The sequence below is a fragment of the Micromys minutus genome, assembly GCF_963924665.1.
Source record: "Micromys minutus genome assembly, chromosome: 9".
Taxonomy (NCBI): domain Eukaryota; kingdom Metazoa; phylum Chordata; class Mammalia; order Rodentia; family Muridae; genus Micromys; species Micromys minutus.
The window spans coordinates 51,583,421-51,602,597 of record NC_137978.1 but is presented as its reverse complement, the minus strand read 5'-3'; the positions used below and the strand labels follow the sequence as shown (position 1 = coordinate 51,602,597).

Below are 19,177 nucleotides of genomic sequence, written 5' to 3'. Positions count from 1 at the left end.
AGTTGCCTACCTGGCAAAAGGAAACAGGTCCATGAGCTGCCGTGAGGAAAACTAGATGCCCACCTGTGGTACTTGGCAATCAGTTTACCAAGTGTTTTAATGTATGTGTCTTATTCTTTCATTCATATGTCTTTGGGAGAAGGAGGCCACATGGGCAGGAGCCCATGGAAGCAAGAAGACTGGATCCCCAGGGGCTGGATTATGGGTGATCGCGAGCCACCTGAGAGAGACACTAGCAAGTCAACTCGGATCCCCCTTGAAGAGCAGTGTACTTAATGAGCCGTCTCTCCAGCCTTGTCATATTCCTTCCTGTACCACCCCACCTTCTGCTGTGTCAATACATGGAAGGAGGCTGGCCTTGAACTCCTCGTCCTCTGCAAAGGTGGGATGTACAGTTTTGGTACTACAGATAAAAGATGCTTCCAGCTTTAAGGAACATGTTACCTTTTAGGCTTTGGGATTTGCCAGGACTGTGGACCACTCCCACAAGAGTCATTTTTAGGGAAAGGTGTGCTGGAGATGAAACCTAGGCAAACACTGTACAACTGCACTTGCATGTCCAGCTCCCCCAAATTTCTTCAACGTTGGCATACCCAGGAGTCACCTGAAGGCCTGCCTTACCTCTGTGGTTTTGTCTTAGGAGACTGTGGTCTACAACTCTTCATTACTTAGCATCTGGCCTACAATGTTGAGGTCACTGGTCCAAGACCAAATAACTCATGCTGTGTGGCTAACTCGGTGGACTAGAAATTGTTTTTAAGAGCCCTATCATTTTTCCCTCATTTTTTAATTAGATACTATTTACATTTGAGATGTTATCCGTCCCCCCCCCCCCAGTCCCACTTCTACATCCCCCATTTGCTTTCACAAAGGTGCACTCCCTCCCAATCACCCTCTCCACCCCATTGCCTTGGCATTCCCCTACATTGGGAAAACATGCCCTCCCTGTACCAAAAGCCTCTTTTCACATTGATGCCAGACACTGGTATCTTCAGCTACATATGCAACTGGATCAACAGGTCTCTCAATGTGTGCACAAAGGTTGGTGTTTTAGTCCATGGGAGTTTTGGAGGGTTTGGTTGGTTGATAATGTTGTTCTTCCCATAAGGTTGTAACCCCTTTCAGCTCCTTCAGTCCTTTCTTTTGCACCCTCATTGGGGTCCCCGAGTTCTGTCCAATGGTTAGCTGCAAGCATGCTCAGCTTATATGACTCTAACATAGTCCCTGAGGGGGCATCACTATCTGGTTCCTGCCAGTAAGTACTTCTTGGCATCGGCTATAGTGCTTGGATTTGGTGGCTGCATATGTGGTGGATCCCTAGGTGAGGTGACTTGAGTGATCTTTTCTTTAATCCCTGTTCCTATTTGACCTTGCTCACCTTTTTGTGTGGATGCTGGAGATTCCAACTCAGGATCCCAAGCTTGCAGAGCAAGCAATCTTACCAGTAAGACATCCCAGCCCTGGTTTGCCCAGGTAGAATCTCACCCTTTAGCCCAGGCTACCTTGAATTTGCAGCAATTCTCCTGTGTCGGCTTTCCATGTCCGGGAGTTAAAAGGTGGGAGCTAACCATACACCCAAGCAGGCCATACTCATTTTAAACTGGATCCAACCAAACTGTGCTTCCCAGGAAGAGGCTCAGAGGACAGCACCACCAACACTGCAGTGCCACGCAGGGCTCACAGAAGCTTGGGTTCTGTTTATACTTTGTTCCTAACTCCATCATATTGAGACTAGAACTTATTATGTAGTCTAGAATGACTTTGAGCTCAAAGCAAGTCCCAATAAGTGATTAATAAAGGAATCACACCTACATTTTCATGTGTACATTTATGCAGAGGCCAAGAGGATCCCCTACCATTCTTCAGTGCACTCTCTCGAGACAGTCTTACATGGAACCTGGAGGTTGGCTGGTGGTTAGTAAGCCTGAGTGACCCTCCTGCCTGTTTCCCACTTGGCTTCTATGGAGATGCTGGGGACCTGAGCTCAGTCTGTACTTGTGCAGTAAGTCTCTTATTGACTGAGCCATCTTCCTACTCTCCCTCCTGTTAGTTAGGCTGCCAGCCTCCTGTTGCCCTGAGTGCCGGGGGCAAGGGCCTGCTGATTAGGAAATGGCTCTAGCTTTAGCAAACATTTCAATACAGCATGAGTAAACCCAAAGGCTACCTTGCAGTGTACGATGTTACTACACTGGCTAGCATCCCAAACAGTATTTCTCCTACTGTGATAGAGGTGCTAAGAACTTGGTTATTATTATTTTTTTTTACCAACCCTTAATTTTTACATTTATATTTAAAATAGTGATAAATGGGCCAGTCTGTAAACAGCCGTGGATCCCTGTGATGTAGTCACTATACCCCTACCCCCAAGAGCGCTGTCCGACCCTTCAAAGAGCTTTTATCTAGTGGGAGTTTCCTGGACAGGAATCTTCTGCACAGGGGTCCCGGAGACAACAGGAAACCACTCAATCAGGTGACATTTTAAACTGAGGCTTCCAAGGCACCCAGATGCTCCCAAACTGCTTCCCAAGCCCATGTTTATCGCTGAGGCGGTCACATGCCAGGTGGCGTTTAGCACTTGGCTTTTCCCACTGAGGAATGGACTCCATGGTTGAATATGCTAGGATTCTGAGTGGGCTCAGCCTAGTCCAGGAAAGCACTTCAGCACTGTGGGAAACAGTTCTGCTTCTTCAGCTTGCCAGGTCCCTCCTCCTGTGGCCACCATTAGACACAAGCCAGCATAAGTCTTAGATTATGCGGGCATGAAATGCAAACAGTATTTACTTGGGATCTACCTGGCTGTGTCCCTAAACTCAACTTTGTAGGGTGAAAGCCTAGAGACAAACTCCATTCCTTAGTGCTACTTCATGAAGGGGGAAGGAAGAAAACAGCCCAGGCACCGCAGCAAACACAAGACCCTACAGGTCCATCAGAGGCTTCACACCCACGGAAGGACCTGGATAGAGCTCAATGGATTAGGACGTGCGTGCAGAGTGTGGGACCTTAAGCTCTTTCCCTACCACGAAGCAGAATTTAGCTTTAGACTTTTTGTACTTAGTGTGTGCACAAGCATGTGTGCATGTGTGTGTGCTTCTGAGTGTCAGTGTATGTGTGGAGATTAGAGGACTATTTTAGAAACTAATTCTCTCCTACCATGTGTTGGACAAATTTTTTACATTCCTTAAAGAGGTACCTTTTAAATTCTTTTTAAAAAATATTTTTAAAAATAAATGATTTATTTTTATTTTATGTGCCTGCACCTGTGTGAAGGTGTTGATGTCTTAGAGCTGGAGCTGTAGGCAGTTGTGAGCCGCATGTGGCTGCTGGGAACTGAACAGGGCTCTTCTGGAAAAGCAGCTGGTGATCTTAACCACTGAACACCTCTGCAGCCCCTCCTTTGGGACTCTTTAACTACTGAAGGACTATGGGAGATTTAAAAATCAGTGGGATCACTGAGGTGACCTGCTACCCAAGAGCTGTAACATACATAGCTAGGTGGTTTGCTTGTCCTAGACCCCAAGGGCAACCCATCTAAGCATAGGCACCCTCCGTCTATACCAGACAGAAGCACACACGGCACACACACACATCATAAGCACAGGCACCCTGTCTGTACCAGACAGAAGCACACACGGCACACACATCATCATAAGCACTGGGACTGGACAACAAACAGCCACACAGCACCTCCCAGGGTGGGGCACAGCTGACGGCTGTCAAAGGAGACGTCTTTATTTTAAACTTGCAATGCTCGTCTTTATTTTGTTCCTTATATTTTGAAAGTGAAAAGAAATAGTATTGAGTCAATTCCTTTTTTATGTTTTTAAATATTTGTTCTATGTATTTACAAGCCTTAAAGTTGCTCTAACGATTTCAACAGTATTAAGGGTATTTTCCAAGGTAGCACTGTTTCTGAACAATTCTTGCATTTTTCTGGTCCACAGTACTTCCTTCTGTCCCGAGGTTATGTATGTTTTGATTACTAGTGTGATTTTTAAGTTTTCTGAAGCAAGCTGAGAGACAGGCAGAAAGATCTGATGATAGGGAGTGGGGCAAGAAAGGGGTGGGGGGAGGGAAAAAAAGGATCTTTCTTACCTTGTTCGCCCCAAACCTTCTCAAATGGAGACTAACAGCTATGCCTGAACACGTATGTGTGGTGCATCTGAAGGGAATTTATTTCTCTGCTTTTCTATTATACAAGTTGTTTACAGAAACTGCAAATTAAAAAAATTACACTGGCATTTGCAGTCCTTAAAATAAATTAAAGTTCAACTTTTTTTTCTTTTTTTCTTTTTTCTTTTTTTGCTAAATGTGTTTTTTTTTTTTTAAAGTATGAGTCCTCGTTTAAAAAGAAAAGATTAAAACAGAAAATATTTTCTATAAATAGTACATGTATTTTGGTTTTGGAGCTCCCGCCCTCAGGTTTGCTGTCTCCTTGTTCCAGGACCTTTATCCTCCATGATCACCTGACTCCTGTCCCCTCCCACTCACGCACACGTGGGTTCTGCGAGAGTTGGCCTTGCTGCACTGTGATTGGCGAAGACGTGAAACTTTTTAAAAAAATACTTAAATTGTTTCTTTTGTTTCGTTTGTGTATTTGAAGTATTAGTTATCCTCAGACTCCTCTTCTGCTTCCCGCAGCCACGTGAAAAACGCTGTGACAGACTTGAGGGCCACGCCCTTCCCATTTTGTTCGGCTGGGTCCTTGCTGCTCTCCCACCGGTAGAAGGCGTCCTCTGAGATCACCTCCTCGTCATACAGGCAATCAAAAAACATCCGGAGCAAATCTGCAAGAGGGCGACAACGGCCACTGGCTTGAGCATTGTAATTGCAAGGAGAAGCAAAGGCATGTGGGTGAGTGCTGTGGTGACTGAACTAATGTGTGAATAAAGCCAATCAGCGCAACGAATGAACATTCACCTCCTAGGACTGTGCACCACACTCTTGATGCTGAGCAACAGAGCACTCATGTGCAGACAAAACATTACTTTTATTCTTATTATTTTGTTTGAATTCAACTGTTTGGATGCTAGTACATGTAGCTATCAAGTCAAACACCTAAGGATTAAAGAGAATGATGCTGTGGTGGAACATCATTAATTTCGGGAGGCAGAGGCAAAAACCAAGTCAAGTATAACTTTCTAACCTTTCTAACCCTGTATTTAAAAGCAAAGACTGACTTTATATGGACAACACAGGCAGAGTTCATCTCTAGAGTTTGGTCTCCTAACTGTCTCAGCTGTCTGAATAACTGGAATCTTTTGTTCTCACAGTGGAGACTTCTATCTATTACTACTTGAAAAAGAAATGTTGGCAGAGATATTGAGCTCCTTTAAATGTATTTATTCTTCCCTTGAGAAAGGCCCTTGGAACTGAGGGTGCAGCTCAGAGCAGAGCACAGCCCAGTGTCTCTCCATGGCAGGTGCACCCCCACTTGCTTTTTTTGAGACAGGGTTTCATTTTGCTGCCCTGGCTAGTCACAAGCTCATTATGTGGAGCAGGCTGGCTCTGAACTCACAAGAGACCCACAAGCCTATGCCCACTGAGTGCTGAAATAAATGTGTGCACATCCCATATGGCTTGTATGCTTCACTCGCAGACAGTTTCCTCATCAACACACTCATAAAGGAGGCCATAATGAATAAGAAATGCCAATAATGAGTCAGACAGATCCACAGTTAAAATTTTTGAGGTTAATATTTGTAGTTATGTTATCTTAATACTGGAATAAATCATGGCTGTCTCCCACTAACAAAAAACAAAACAAACAAACAAACAAACAAACAAAAAAAACCCCACCACCATCACCACTCTGGTTATCCAACAGGGAAATGGAGGCAGGAGGCCTAAGGTCGAAACAGCGCCAATTTCATCAGACTACATACCGTCTGAGAAGCCAGTGTCCCTTCCTATACAGCTCAGGGAAGGAAGACTGCCATCCTGTTCAATGACCTTACTTTGAGAGGAGATTGGCTACCCTTTTGATTCAGACTTGAATGCCTTTCGGGTTATTAAACTGTGAGAATAACTTGTTTTAGACTCAGGAGCACTTTCATTTTCAAAGACTTTAAAAAGCTTTGCAATGCCACAGCAATATGTCCAAATGTGGTATCTTAATGAAAATTAAATAAAATGAAAAATTCACTTCTCAGTCTGCACCATGGCCACAGCATCTCAGGGTGTCCAGACCGCGCACGGAGCAGTGTGGCTCTCCACCCTGTGCCCTGGCCTATGGGGAGGACCAGCTCTCTTTCCTAGTCCTTCAGTTCTCAGGTATATCCTCACCACATTATAGCCCACACTGGTCACAAGGTCAAAGTTCTCTTGCCCTAATCACACCATGTATTGGGATGAGGAGGAGCTGGCTACCTACGAGTCATGCTTTTTGTTTTTAAATACTTTAATGTATGTGGGTGTTTTCCCTACATGTATGCCCATCCCATGTGCATGCCTGGTGACTATGGAGACCAGAAGAGGTTACTTGATCCTCTGGGACTGGAGTTTCAGAGAGTTAGGAGTGGCCACTGTAGGTGCAGGCAGCTGAACCCTGGGTCCACTCAAAGAGCAGTCAGTGTGTCACCACTGAGCCACCTGTCCTCGAGACAGGCTGTAATGGAACTTGCTCTGTAAGACGAGGCAGGCTTGTAATTCAACGGATCCTACCACCCACGTCTTAACTCAAAATCATCTTTTCTTTTTTAAAAAAGATTTATTTTATGTATATGAGTGCACTAATGCTGTCTTCAGACACACCAGAAGAGGGCATCGGATCCCATTACAGATGGTTGTGAGCCACCATGGGTTGCTGGGAACTGAACTCGGGACCTCTGGAAGAGAAGAGCAGTTAGTGCTCTTAACCGCTGAGCCATCTCCCTAGCCCCCCAAATCATCTTTCAAGAACTACAGTTCTCCACAGTCAGCTGTGCTCAGTGAACCAAAATGGAAACTTACTGGCAGGTTGATCAAGTTTTACTATGGATGCTTGTAGTGCATAAAGTGCTTGCAGTTCCTTCTCCGTATCTGAGTCTAGGTACTTGAGTAAGATCGGCACTCTCTGCTTGATCACAGCAGTGTCCACTCTGAAGGTAGAACAGTCAGCTGGAGAGACAGAAGAACCAGGCATTATCACAGAGCCAGTCTGGTGTCCTGAGCAGATGAGAAAGAGGCCCATAGCAAAGACTACCCTACCCACTGGGTGGTACAGGAGCTTGGAGCAAGTGTCTCACACACCAGGCAAGCACGTTCCACTGAGCTAACATCTCCAGCCATCTCTGGACATTTTATTTTGAAAGAGGGCCTCACAAAGTTGCTTAGTGGCCTTAGAAGCCCCTCTTCTTCTATTTCTGCTACCTTAGCTTTCTAGGCAGCTGGGAGAAAAGGCCTCTGACACTAGTTCAGTTTTCATGGTATATTTTAAAACATGATACAAAACATGGAAGGGAAATACATGTTGAATGCAGATTTCCCTCAAATTTTTACCCATTTATATGTAATTATCATGAAACAGTACCAAGATTTTATAACAACATAAGACCGTTAAATGTCTCATCATAAAGTCAGACAGCTGACAGATATGTTTATTAGCTTGAATTATACACCGTACATACTGTAGATGCTTATTCAAGACTTATTTATTTTTTTATATATAGGTACACTGTTGCTGTCTTCAGATACACCAGAAGAGGGCATCAGATATTATAGATGGTTGTGAGCCACCATGTGTTTGCTGAGATTTGAACTCAGGACCTCTGGAAGAGTGGTCAGTGCTCTTAACCACTGAGCCATCTCTCCAGCCTGTAGATGCTTATTAAAACATCACTTTATAGCCTTCAAATGTGTAATATTCAATCTTTATTAGTAAATCTGTCATGTCAATTCTAATTAATGTAGAAATTCACTCGAATACTTTAAAACAAAACTGGGAGATGGAGCTATAGCTCCATGGTTAATCTAGTGCTCATGTATAATAGCATGATATTTAACCCATAAGCCAGCCTTGGTCATATGTACTTATAATTTTAACACACAAGAGGCATAAGAAGGAGAATATGGAGTTCAATGCCTGAACTACATTCTGAGCTACAACAGTCAGTTTGAGGCTAGCCTGGGCTATATGAGACCCACCTCAAAAAAACCATCAAAAATATTTAAACCATTCATGAATAGGAGACATGGCCTTGAGGACGAAGAGGAAGGAACAAAATCTACTGGACCCATAGAGCATTAAACAACTTTGCTCAACTGCAGACTGTAAGTATGCAGGTGAGATTCAGACCTGGTTCTTTCTTTTTATTTTTTAAAAGATATTAATTTATTTTATGTATAGGAGTATACTGTAGCTGTCTTCAGACACACCAAAAGAAATCAGATCCCATTACAGATGGCTGTTAGCCACCATGTGGTTTCTGGGATTTGAACTCAGGACCTCTAGAAGAGCAGTCAGTCAGTGCTCTTAACCTCTGAGCCATCTCTCCAGCCCTTAGACCTGGTTCTTATGGAGACATTAACTATTCACCCCATTACTGCCACAGCAGGTAGCATGACATGATGCCAACAATTGCAGAAACTGCAAGTTTCAAGACAGCATAAGATCAGATCATGAAATGTACAGCCAACACTGTACTTCAGATGCTCAGAACTACTCTAACAAACATCGCTCACCTATGATAGCTGCTTTGCAAACGGCCGTCATTAAAGCTCTAAGGAATGTGGGTGAACTCATCTGGCTTTCGTCTAGATTAGCCTGGAGGGAGAAACAGACATGTTAGTGATTGTGCTTGCACGTTCTATAAAAACGCTCCGCAGCCACTAGGGTTTGAGGAGCTTCTTACTCTGCAGGCAATCACACAGCACCAAGCGCCATGCTCATTTTTAAATGCGACCACCGAGTGAAAGCTTTCCTCAGTGACAAGCCCCAAGAGAATACGAACCCACACCTACACATTTAACAACTGCAGCCCAGATGGGTGTGGCTGCCGACGGCTTCTAATTCCAGCACTGGGGTCTGGGAAGGGGAAAGGAAGAGGGCAGAGTAGGATCATCTCTGAGTTCTCAGTAGCTTGTTCTTCTAAAGTGAGCTTATGGCCAGCCTGAGACACATGGCGAGCTGCTGCCTCCCGATAACTGCAGTGTAGCCTGGGCCATGTTCTCAGCACTGTGACTGAGCCTTGACTAACACCACTGCTCTACTTAATCCACTACAAATGGAGCCCAGATCTGCCTGAAACAAAGCTTTCAGCAGCAAGAGTCAAGAAACTGTGCTAACAGATGCCAAATGAATTCAAAGGGGACCCCAGATTTAATTCTACTCTATAGATCTTGTTGCTCGGTTACTTAGCTGATGTGCAGCAGCAGCAGAAACAAAAACAAGTAGAGGCAGGCCAGAAGCAAGTGTTCCACGTTTTCCAACATTAGGTTCTTAGGGACTAGAGTAAGAATCGACATTTGGTTTCCATAGTCTTATCTACCAGAGAGTCTGTCTGAACACAAAGCTGTGTTGATGACTTTATAACCAAGACCTGAAACATGCTCTCAAATACCAAGACCAGGCTGTCAGATGACCAGCTCTCTGGCACTCCAGCACTATAGTAATGAAGGGCTTTGTTCCAGAGATTTCCTGAGCAGGTCAGCCATAGCAGCAGCAGTACATAGAGCCACTGGCCCATCTGGGGTGGGGTGGGGGAACGTGGGGCGCCGTGGATGCCATGGCCTTGCTGAGAAGACGGGCAATGACGTCTGCTTTACATCTCTTTTTAAGTATTTAGATGGCAAGATGGAGTCCTGGGATCCCCCAGGCCTACCTGGTCTACACAGAGAGACCTTTCAACAAACAAAACCCCACCCCAAATAACAAAAACAAAAACAAAAACCCAAACAATGTTATTTGGATTGAAGTCAAGCCTCAAAGAGTTACTGCTTCAAAGCTGGAACAACCATCATTGAAGGTTGATGAATAAACAGAAAAAAAATAAGCATGTTATTTTGAAACTATAAAGATTTGTTCAACAAAAAATATTTACTTATTTATTTAATGTATTCTTTGATGTATATGAAGGCTCTGTTTCTATGCACACCAGAAGAGGGGAACTAGACTCTATTATACATGGTTGTGGGTTACCATGTGGTTGCTGGGATTTGAACTCAGGACCTCTGGAAGAGCAGCCAGTGCTCTAACCACTGAGCCACCTCTCCAGCCCCATTACTATTATTATTATTCTGCTTGCCTCTGCTTCCCGAGTCTTGGGATTAAAGGTGTGCACTACCATTTTCTGGCCATTCAATAATATTTTTAAAACAACATGGGAGAACCTTATGAAGACCAAAAAGAAGGAAGGCCAAAATGTAGAAGCCTCAGTCCTTCTTAGAAAAATAAAAATCCTGTATTCATCATATATTAGTATGTAACAATTTTTGTGAGCTATAATAGTATTTTATAAAATAAATAAATTTAAAAAAGAACATTTTGAGCTCTGAACAGTATTTAAAATATACAAAGATCAGATCTCACACTACAGGAGTAAAAGGAACTAATTAACAAAATGAAATCAGACAACACTTCTAAAGAATGAGTGCTCTTCCTCAAGGGATACAAGAAAACAAATTCCCCTACCTTGTACAAATAAGCTCAACTACCCACATTCCAGCATCTCACAGTGGGAAAGAGATGAAGAAAACTGCCAAGAAGACTACAGATTAAGTAACAACGTGGAACAGAAGGAGGAGAAAAGGAAGATCTGTCTGCTGATGGCTGTCAATAGTAGATTCACAGAGCATGGACCAGACAACACCAGACTCCCAGACAGAAGCCAGACAAGGGCACTGAGAGCTCAGTTACTAATCTAGTTTTCCTGCTTTCCTTTCTTATTCTTTATAAAGTACAGCTTACATTTGTTGATTTAAGCTGATTAGGGTAGGCACCTGTGGCACTGTCTGTAGAAACCAAAGGCAGGAGCAGGTCTCTCCTATCAAGTGAGTTCTGGGGACTGATCTCAGGTCATCAGACTTGGTAGCAAGTGCTTTTACCTGTTCAGCCTTCTTTTTGTTTAAGGAGATGTCGGCTGTGACAAGCCTACACACCTTTCCAGTGCCAGTGTTGTCAGCCTGTGCCAGGAACCCTGGGACTTTAGGGTCATGGAAGCAGACTGTTCTGCACTGCTTTCCAGGTTCTCAGGTGTGTGTGAGAGCCACCAGGAGGGATACTGACTACCAGGGCATCCTTATTTTCTTTCTTTTATTAAAAAAAAGATTTATTTATTTATTTATTATATATAAGTATACTGTAGCTGTCATTAGACACACCAGAAAAGGGCATCAGATCCCATTACAGATGGTTGCTGGGAACTGAACTCAGGACCTCGGTAAGAACAGCTAGTGCTCTTAACCACTAAGCCATCTCTCCAGCCCCTGATTAGACTTCTAGCCAGAACAGACAGAGGTATAAAACACAAATCTAGGAAGGTGTGGTGGTGCACACCTTTGATTCCAGCACTCAGGAGGCAGAGGCAGGCAGATCTCTGAGCTTAAGGCCAGCCTGGTCTACAGAGTGGGTTCCAGGACAACTGGAGCTGCATAATAGAGACCTTTTCTCAAAAAGACCAAACCACCCACCCACCCACCTATGAAACTGAGTGAGCATTGAAGGGAGATTTGGGAGAGCTGGGGGAGGGAAAAGACTAGCACGAAATAGATAAAATCCTCAAAAACAAAACAAACAACCCTATCCTTGTTGAAACTATTTAACTTGAATTCTAAAGAAACCAATGCGAATGTTAAAGCATCACAATATAACAGTAGTCAAATGTGTGCAACTGTTTTGTAAAAGTTTTACAACTTGAATAACAACCAATAACAAAAAGGTAAAATTACCACAATCAATTACATATGGCTCATCTATGGGACTCATGAAGGAATTGATCTAAGTATATGAGCCATGGTCTGACTTGCAGAACAGAAAGCTCTAACATCTGGCATGTCTTATATACCAGTCCCAAGGCTGAGGCTTCCCTAAGCTCAGGAATTCACTGATGGGAGAAATCATAGCTATCTTAGCTACCTTCCAAGAATAAATTATGATGTAACTAGAAAAGAAAGATTAGGAAGGGGGTGATACTGTGGGAGTTAGGGAGGGCCTGTGCTCACAGACACACACTGGAGGAACCAGGAATGTCAGCACACAGGGGTGTTCCTTCAAAGGAAAGCCTGCACACCTGTTCTTCCAGAAAGCCAGGACGACATGGTTAGTAGCTGGTGATCTTTTGAGCTCCTTCCCCAAACCCTCATCAGAAGCTTGTCAATCCATAGAATGACTCTTTATGGAAGGTAAACTTCACAAAGGTTTGGTGTCGTCAGATTTTAAGCTTTATTGTGCACACGAGATTGAGTTAGTCTTGCCGGGGAAAATCTTCAACACATTGTGCTGTGCTTAAAGAAGCCTAAAATAAACTACTTGAGGTCAGAGTCACAAAGTTTGAACTCAGTCATACTGAACAGAACTGCCTTCTTGCCTCCCTCAGATTGTTACTCGCTGGTGGTCACAGCTGATTGTAACTGTGGTGGTCACAGAGATCTGAAGTTACGCTAGAAAGTTAACATTCAGAAAATGTAGCCATGTTAAATTAACCTTCGATTGTAAATAGTGTACCGTATCTCAGAGAGAGAAAATTTCTGAGTTGCAGCAAGATTTTTGAAGCTCTCTAATGACAGCCAGTCCCCTGTGGGTGAAATGTAAATGGTGCCCATAAGGCCAAGTGGAGGACAAGGAATAAGCTAAAGAACTGTAGTGTCTGGAGGGGTGGGAGCCACAGTCATAGACAATTTGCAGTTTTGTCTGAGACCAATCTATTCACAAGGTGTCCTCAGCTCCCCTCAGACTCTGATGGACAAATTCGAGGATGATGTCATGTAAACAGAGCAGCAGATGTGATGACTCAACCCAAATCTGGAGTGCACTCAGACTAGAATGGTACCTGACTGAGAACAGGTTTGAGGTCAGTGTGGGAGGAGCCTCCAGGCAGAGCCATGGATACAAGTCCAAGACATGGCTGGGATGGCTGGGATGGCACTGCACACATTACCTAGCTCTCAAGTGGCGGAGCAGGACAATTAGGACTTGGAGGTAGTCTTTGGAGACAGGGTATGGAGGCCAACCCGGGTAACCTGGGACTCTGTCTCAGAACAACAAAACCCCAAACCTACACAATATAGCTCCTCATCTATGCTGGCTGTCATGTGCTGACCAAATTCAGACAGGACAAGCAGCTTTCAAAGAAAAGCAGGAAGCCTAGGCTGTTTTTCTGGTAAGAGTAACCCTTAAGGATGCGGACATAAAGATTTTAGGAGGCACTGTCACTCTACAGAGACTGCATCAGGGTCTGTACCTCCACCCAGTCAAAGATCCGCTCATCGTCCGCCTTGTCCTCCATGATGAGCTTCTCCAGGCGCTGAGACAGCTCCTCAGCAGACAGTTCTTTCTTTGAAAGTGCTTCAGAGGAACAGGGTCCTTCCGACTCCGTGAAGTCCAACTTCTGGAACCAAATATGAGACACTGATATTGTTCACTGTGGTGATTACATGGAGAGAAAGGGCAGCCATGGCCTCACTCTGAGACAGTGAGCAGCAGATGCCACCCCAGATGAAACAGAAAGGCTGTCACTTCACTAGAATCTGGTGAGGTTCCAACCTTTCAAAAAATTGTATTAAAGAGGACAGAGAGATGGCTCAGTGGTTACAAGTGGTTAATAAAAGTAGAAAAGTTTGAGAACAAAGCCTTACCATTGACAAAGGCAATGCTTACTGTGTTCCTGTAAGTCACCTCTTTCTGGTTCCCTGAGAGCTGGGCTTTCACTCATACCCAGAACATCTTTTATTGCTACTGGGTTTGACATAAGGTCTGATAGCCCAGGTTGTCTTTCAGCTCATTTTGCTGCCAAGGATAACCTTTAATTCCTGATCCCTCAGCTCCACCTCCAAGGACTGGGGTTACCACGCTTGACTCCATGTTTTAAATCACCAGCAACAATGGGCACACGACTGTGGCCAGATGCCCATTTGACGTCTCCAGAACTACTGTGCACGATCCTACACTACTTCCCAGTGCCCCTTGATTAGCCTGAAGCACAGGTTGATATGGATCAGTCACTTCATTTTCCTGTGTTCAAGAGCAAATTTTCAACAAGGTCTCACTATGTGGCCCAGGCTAGCCTTGAGCCCGAGATCAGCCCATTCTGCTCAGTGTAGGGATCAAGGCTTGTGAGGCTCCAGGGCAGTAGGCGCCCCCCTCGGTTCTCTACAACGGACAGCGCCCCCCTCGGTTCTCTACAACGGACAAATCACTCTGGAGTCCAGTGTCATTTAGTCTTTCAGTGTGTGCTGGAATTCACAGAAAACCCAGGGAACACGGGGTATTTGTCCCCGAGGAGAAGGCTGTGCTATGCAGCATGAAGGTGCCCAGGCAGAGTTCCCAAAGCAGCCGTCATCTCTGCTGCCTTCTCTGATTCCTGCTCTGCCTGGCTAGCGGCTAACCAGCTTCATCTACTAACAGAAGCGCTTTCCTCCAGTCTCGTGGAGCTTGGCCTCTCGGAATCCAAAGCTGTTTTAGCAGTTTCCCTCTGCCTCTCAGACTTGACTTGCCTGTGTCCACCTTCTCTCCCGCCTCCTCCCAGCCCCTTTCCAGCTCAGCACGTGCCCCGCCCTCAGAACTCACCCTCAACCCCTTCCTGTCCCTCATCTCCTTTTTGGGACTTTGAGACAGGCTCAGCTGTGTACCTCAGGCCAGTCTCACATCACTGCTCCGCTTCAGCCGCCTGAACTCAGGGTCACATGACCTGCAGCTTGCACTTCATATGGTCAAAGCTCAAATTGATTAATAGCTTTTTTTTCTTCTAACTTCTTCTAAGTGAGCGATGTTACAGACAGACTGTTCATTCATTCTCATGGTCCCTTGCTTCACTCTAGGCAGATGAATTCTCCAAGGGTTAAGTAATATGTGTGGAGGACAAACGGCTGAGGGTTGAGCTGCAGAGGACCTGGGTGTAGTTTCTAGCACAAAACTCGTGACTCCTCACTGTTTCTAACTCCAGTTCCAGGAGATCTGACATCCTCTCTGACTTTCATGGGCAACAGGCACACATGTGTAGGCATAACATTCTTACATAAAAAGTTAATATACATAAATCTTTAAACAAAGTCAATATGCCCTCTATATAATTTACACATACTTGAGTTACAAAAAAAAGTCTGTGCCTGGCACAGTAGCATATGCTCTGATCCCAGCATTGGGAGGCAGAGCTCAAGGGCGGCCACAGCTACAGCTGCAGGCTGTACTTTTGAGCACATCCCTAGAGCACCTCTACTATAGCTACAACTGGGGTGAGCACACGGCAGCCACGTGGTTGTCTTTAGACACTACTTCATTGCTTTGACTTTGTTCTACCGCCCAAGCTGGCCTCAAATTCCTGGTGAACAAGCCATCCTCCTATATCAGACTCCTAAACAGCTGGTTTCCAAAAACCTCCCATAGTGGAACCTCAACCACCGCAGAGGGATGGGCTTGGTGCCTGGATTTATTTTAATCTGCTCTGTTTCTTTTCTGTATGTTGACTTAAAACCTTTTTTTTTTTCTTTTTTCTTTTTCTTCGAGACAGAGTAGCCCTGGATATAGCTCTATGTAGACTTGGATGGTTTGGAATTCATGGAGATACCCTGCCTCTGAGTCCTGAGCAGGTATGTCCTTAGTGATTATGTTACAACTTGTTTTACCTTCAGGTTTCCTCAAGTATCTCACCATGTAGCCCAGACTGATTTCAACCTGCAGATCACAGCTCAGGTTCCAGGAGGCAGGATTCCAGGTGCGGGTGTGATACTCAAGCCCAGTGTTTCAGGATTTGGAACTGTAAGAGCTTTGTCCTCCGGTTGTTTGTTTAGTACTAGAGCAAACCAATGCTGCACCATGTACCAATGGTTTGTCAATGTCTACATTTCCTTCCCAGTCAAGAGGCACAGTGGGGAAGGTCCTGGTTTTAGAGTTACTCCAATTATTATGGGGTTTTAAATAGTAAGCCTCTCTATAACCCTCTACCTTTAAGTGGCATCCTAGCCTTGCCCCCTCTACAGAGAACTCTGGGCTTCAAACTGGAGTTCAGAGTACTGGCAGCTCTTGTGAGATAGCGCATCTCTACTTACCAAGTTCACTTCTGAATCATGGAGTGTGCTAAGGATTCTTTTATGTGTGTATGTGTGTGTCCATGTGTACATGGAGGCTCTGCACGCGTAGGTCAGAGCATAACCAGTGTCTGTCTCTAAGAAATACCCATCTGCTTTGTTTGGAAACAGAGTCTCACACTGGCCTGGGACTCCGCCCAGCAGGCTTTTCCTTTCATTCCCTGACTCCGTAGAGCTGGGAGACAAGCACACAAAGTACACACCATTACCTGGCATTTTCCAGGGGGTACTGGGACCAAGCTTCTCAGTGCCTGCACAGCTTCGTGGTGTTAGGGAACAAAGGAAGCCCTGAGAGTGTGGGATGTTTGGTAATGCACGCCATGTCAAGGACCCACAGCCTCAGCTCCAGAAGAAATGGCCAAGCCTTCCTGTTTAGACTGTGTGTGAATATTGGTAGCATGTCCACCATGGCCTTCCCCAATACGCTTATGGCCTGTAGACCACTCCCTTACAGAGACATCTACTGAGATGAGCTGACTCTGCCTCCTTGTTCATCTGAGTGTGGCATTACATAATGCACACACTGAGCTTCCAGATGCTATACGTCTTCCATCAGAGAGCCCAGGCTGTCCAAACAAAACTCTGTTGTAGGTGCATCTGTCTTGCCCAGTCAGATGTTCCTGAGCTGTGCTGAACACAGGACCTGACTGTACGAACAGAGGAGCCATAACATAGATTAAAGCTGTCTCCACTATGTTGGGACGTCAAACCCAGGGCTCTAACTGCTGAGCCAACAGCACCCTAGTCCCTCAACTGTCTGTGTCTGATTTACTGGTCATCACTGTCCTCATCTGCAGTGCTATGGATAGAATCCAGGGCTTCATGAACGCTACACATGGCATCTAACAACCTCAAACACCACCAGCATAAGAAAAAACTGTGACTCACCTGCTCCAAGAGAAAATTATGTACATCTTCGCCTTCTGGTAAAAAGTCCTTCCAGCTGAGGTCTGCCTCTCTCCACAAGGCGCCTACTTTCTTATGGCTCTAAAACAGAGATAAACTCATCCATCAGCTTTGTTTGCAAGGAAAAAAAAAAAAGGTTTGCTTGATGTAAAAGTGCTGACCCTTAGAGACTGAAACATCAAAATCAAAAGACTAGTCTCTGGGATATCTGAGTACACGAGTTTAAGTTTAGTGGCAATTCTGGCATGGAAGCCACGCCTGTAACACAGTGCTCTAACAAACATGCTAGGCTGGGGCTAAGCATCTGGGCTCAAGGCCAGTCTGGACTGTAGAACAAGCTCCAAGACAGCCTGGCCTGCAGAGCTGACCTCTCCCAAACCTAAGAATAAGTATGTAAATAAACAAATGGATGATTTAGTGTAACTGCTTATGAGCCAATGATTCATTACTATAAGCCCAACTTAGGAAACTTCCATCAATAACTAAACACCCTAACACACCATGTTTACAGATTGTGTTTACCCCCTTCCAAACAGCTCTGCATATACAACACCATGAAGCCAGGCACAGGCCTCCATGGCGTCCCTGTTCAAGTACCACCTTTCCATTTGAGCAGAGAAGTGTTACTCAGGTGGAAGCACACATAGGTCCTCTTGCTGCCTCATGAGCATGACGTAAGTGAAAACACTAGGCTGTGAGGTAAGGACCTCATACAACTTGACACAGTGAAGACCTGGTTTCAGCCGAGCAGCGTGACGCATGCCTATAGTTCCACTGCTTGGGAGGGTGGGCAGGAAGACCGCCAGCAATTTGGGGCTGGCTGTGTCCTGAGACTGTCTCAAAATTGATAAAAATAAACAAGTATAATAATATAAAAATCCAAACAAACGAAAATTCACCAAAAATCTGGTTTTATTCAAAAGTGGGTGGTATTTTTTGTTATTAAAAATGAAAGTTTGTAACAATTAAAATTGAAGTAAGAACTGAAGGCGGAAGAAGGAATGTGAATTTAAAAGAATAGTTTAGTAAACACTAGTGCCATATGGGAGAGAGCTTTCTCACAAAACAGGAAGTCACCAGAAGCAGGCTGTTGAAAGCATCTATTTTATAGTTTCCCAAATAGGGTACAGAAGGACTTTTGTTGTGAGCAGGAAGCCCCGATTTACTAATTAAAAAGGCAGGCTGGAGAGATGGCTCAGTGGTTAAGAGCACTGACTGCTCTTACAGAGATTCTGAGTTCAATTCCCAGCAACCACATGGTGGCTCACAACCATCTGTGATGGGATCCAATGCCCTCTTCTGGTGTGACTGATGACAGCAACACTGTACTCATATATAATGAATAAATATTCATTATATTGAATTGTAAGCTATCACACAGCACCTGCAGCTCGACCCACCGGAGCAGGACCACCTCCCCCAGCATCTTCAGGAAAACTCTACATTGGGCTGGCACCCCCTTTCTAGATGACGTTGCTGGAATGGGGCTCCACCAACTTCTGCTTCAATGGTTCCCATGTGCCTTTCTCCCTCTCCAGCCTATACAGAATTTGTAGGCTTAGTTACCTTTGAAATAACAGATCTTTAACTGAAATGAACCGAAAGAATTCACTCTTTGGCACGATTATTTTTGCCACCTATTTCTAAGAAGACTACACCACTTTATTTGTCAGATAAAATGAACCATTTTGTGAATCTTTAGTTTTTGAATAATGAGTGCTCTGACTGGATATAGGTCAGAAGGGGGCATCAGAACCGGGGAGCTGGAGTTACATACAGTTGTGAGTTGGTATGTGGGTGCTGAGGTCTGAACCAGGGTCCTCTGCAAAATCAGCAAGTTTTTAAAAATTGAAATCTATTAAAACATATTAATTTTTCTCAAAGAAGACAAAGCACACATAAATAACATGTAGCCTTAGACTGCTTAGAACTGCAGCTCTCCATTCTCACTGAGACTGGAGGATTCTTCCCAAATGCACCTCTGACAGAAACCAGGTCAAGTGGTGGCCACAATCTTCTCCCAGGGTTAAAAAGAAATGGGAATCCTTGTACATAG

At 44.6% G+C, this 19,177-nt stretch overlaps 1 protein-coding gene across 23 annotated transcripts in view; it reads right to left on the bottom strand.

Annotated features, from left to right (window-relative positions):
* Positions 1-3,727: 3,727 nt before the first annotated feature.
* EIF4G3 (eukaryotic translation initiation factor 4 gamma 3) overlaps positions 3,728-19,177 on the bottom strand; it is a 202,364-nt gene continuing 186,914 nt past the window's right edge. For all 23 annotated transcript variants that reach the window (XM_080921656.1, XM_080921675.1, XM_080921672.1 and 20 more), the window contains 5 exons: positions 17,104-17,202; positions 13,374-13,520; positions 8,659-8,740; positions 6,949-7,095; positions 3,728-4,784 (listed from right to left, as the gene is read on the bottom strand). In XM_080921656.1, coding sequence (XP_080777782.1) covers positions 4,603-4,784; positions 6,949-7,095; positions 8,659-8,740; positions 13,374-13,520; positions 17,104-17,202 — 657 coding nt within the window. In that variant the 3' untranslated portion in view covers positions 3,728-4,602. The remainder of the gene's footprint in view (positions 4,785-6,948; positions 7,096-8,658; positions 8,741-13,373; positions 13,521-17,103; positions 17,203-19,177) is intronic.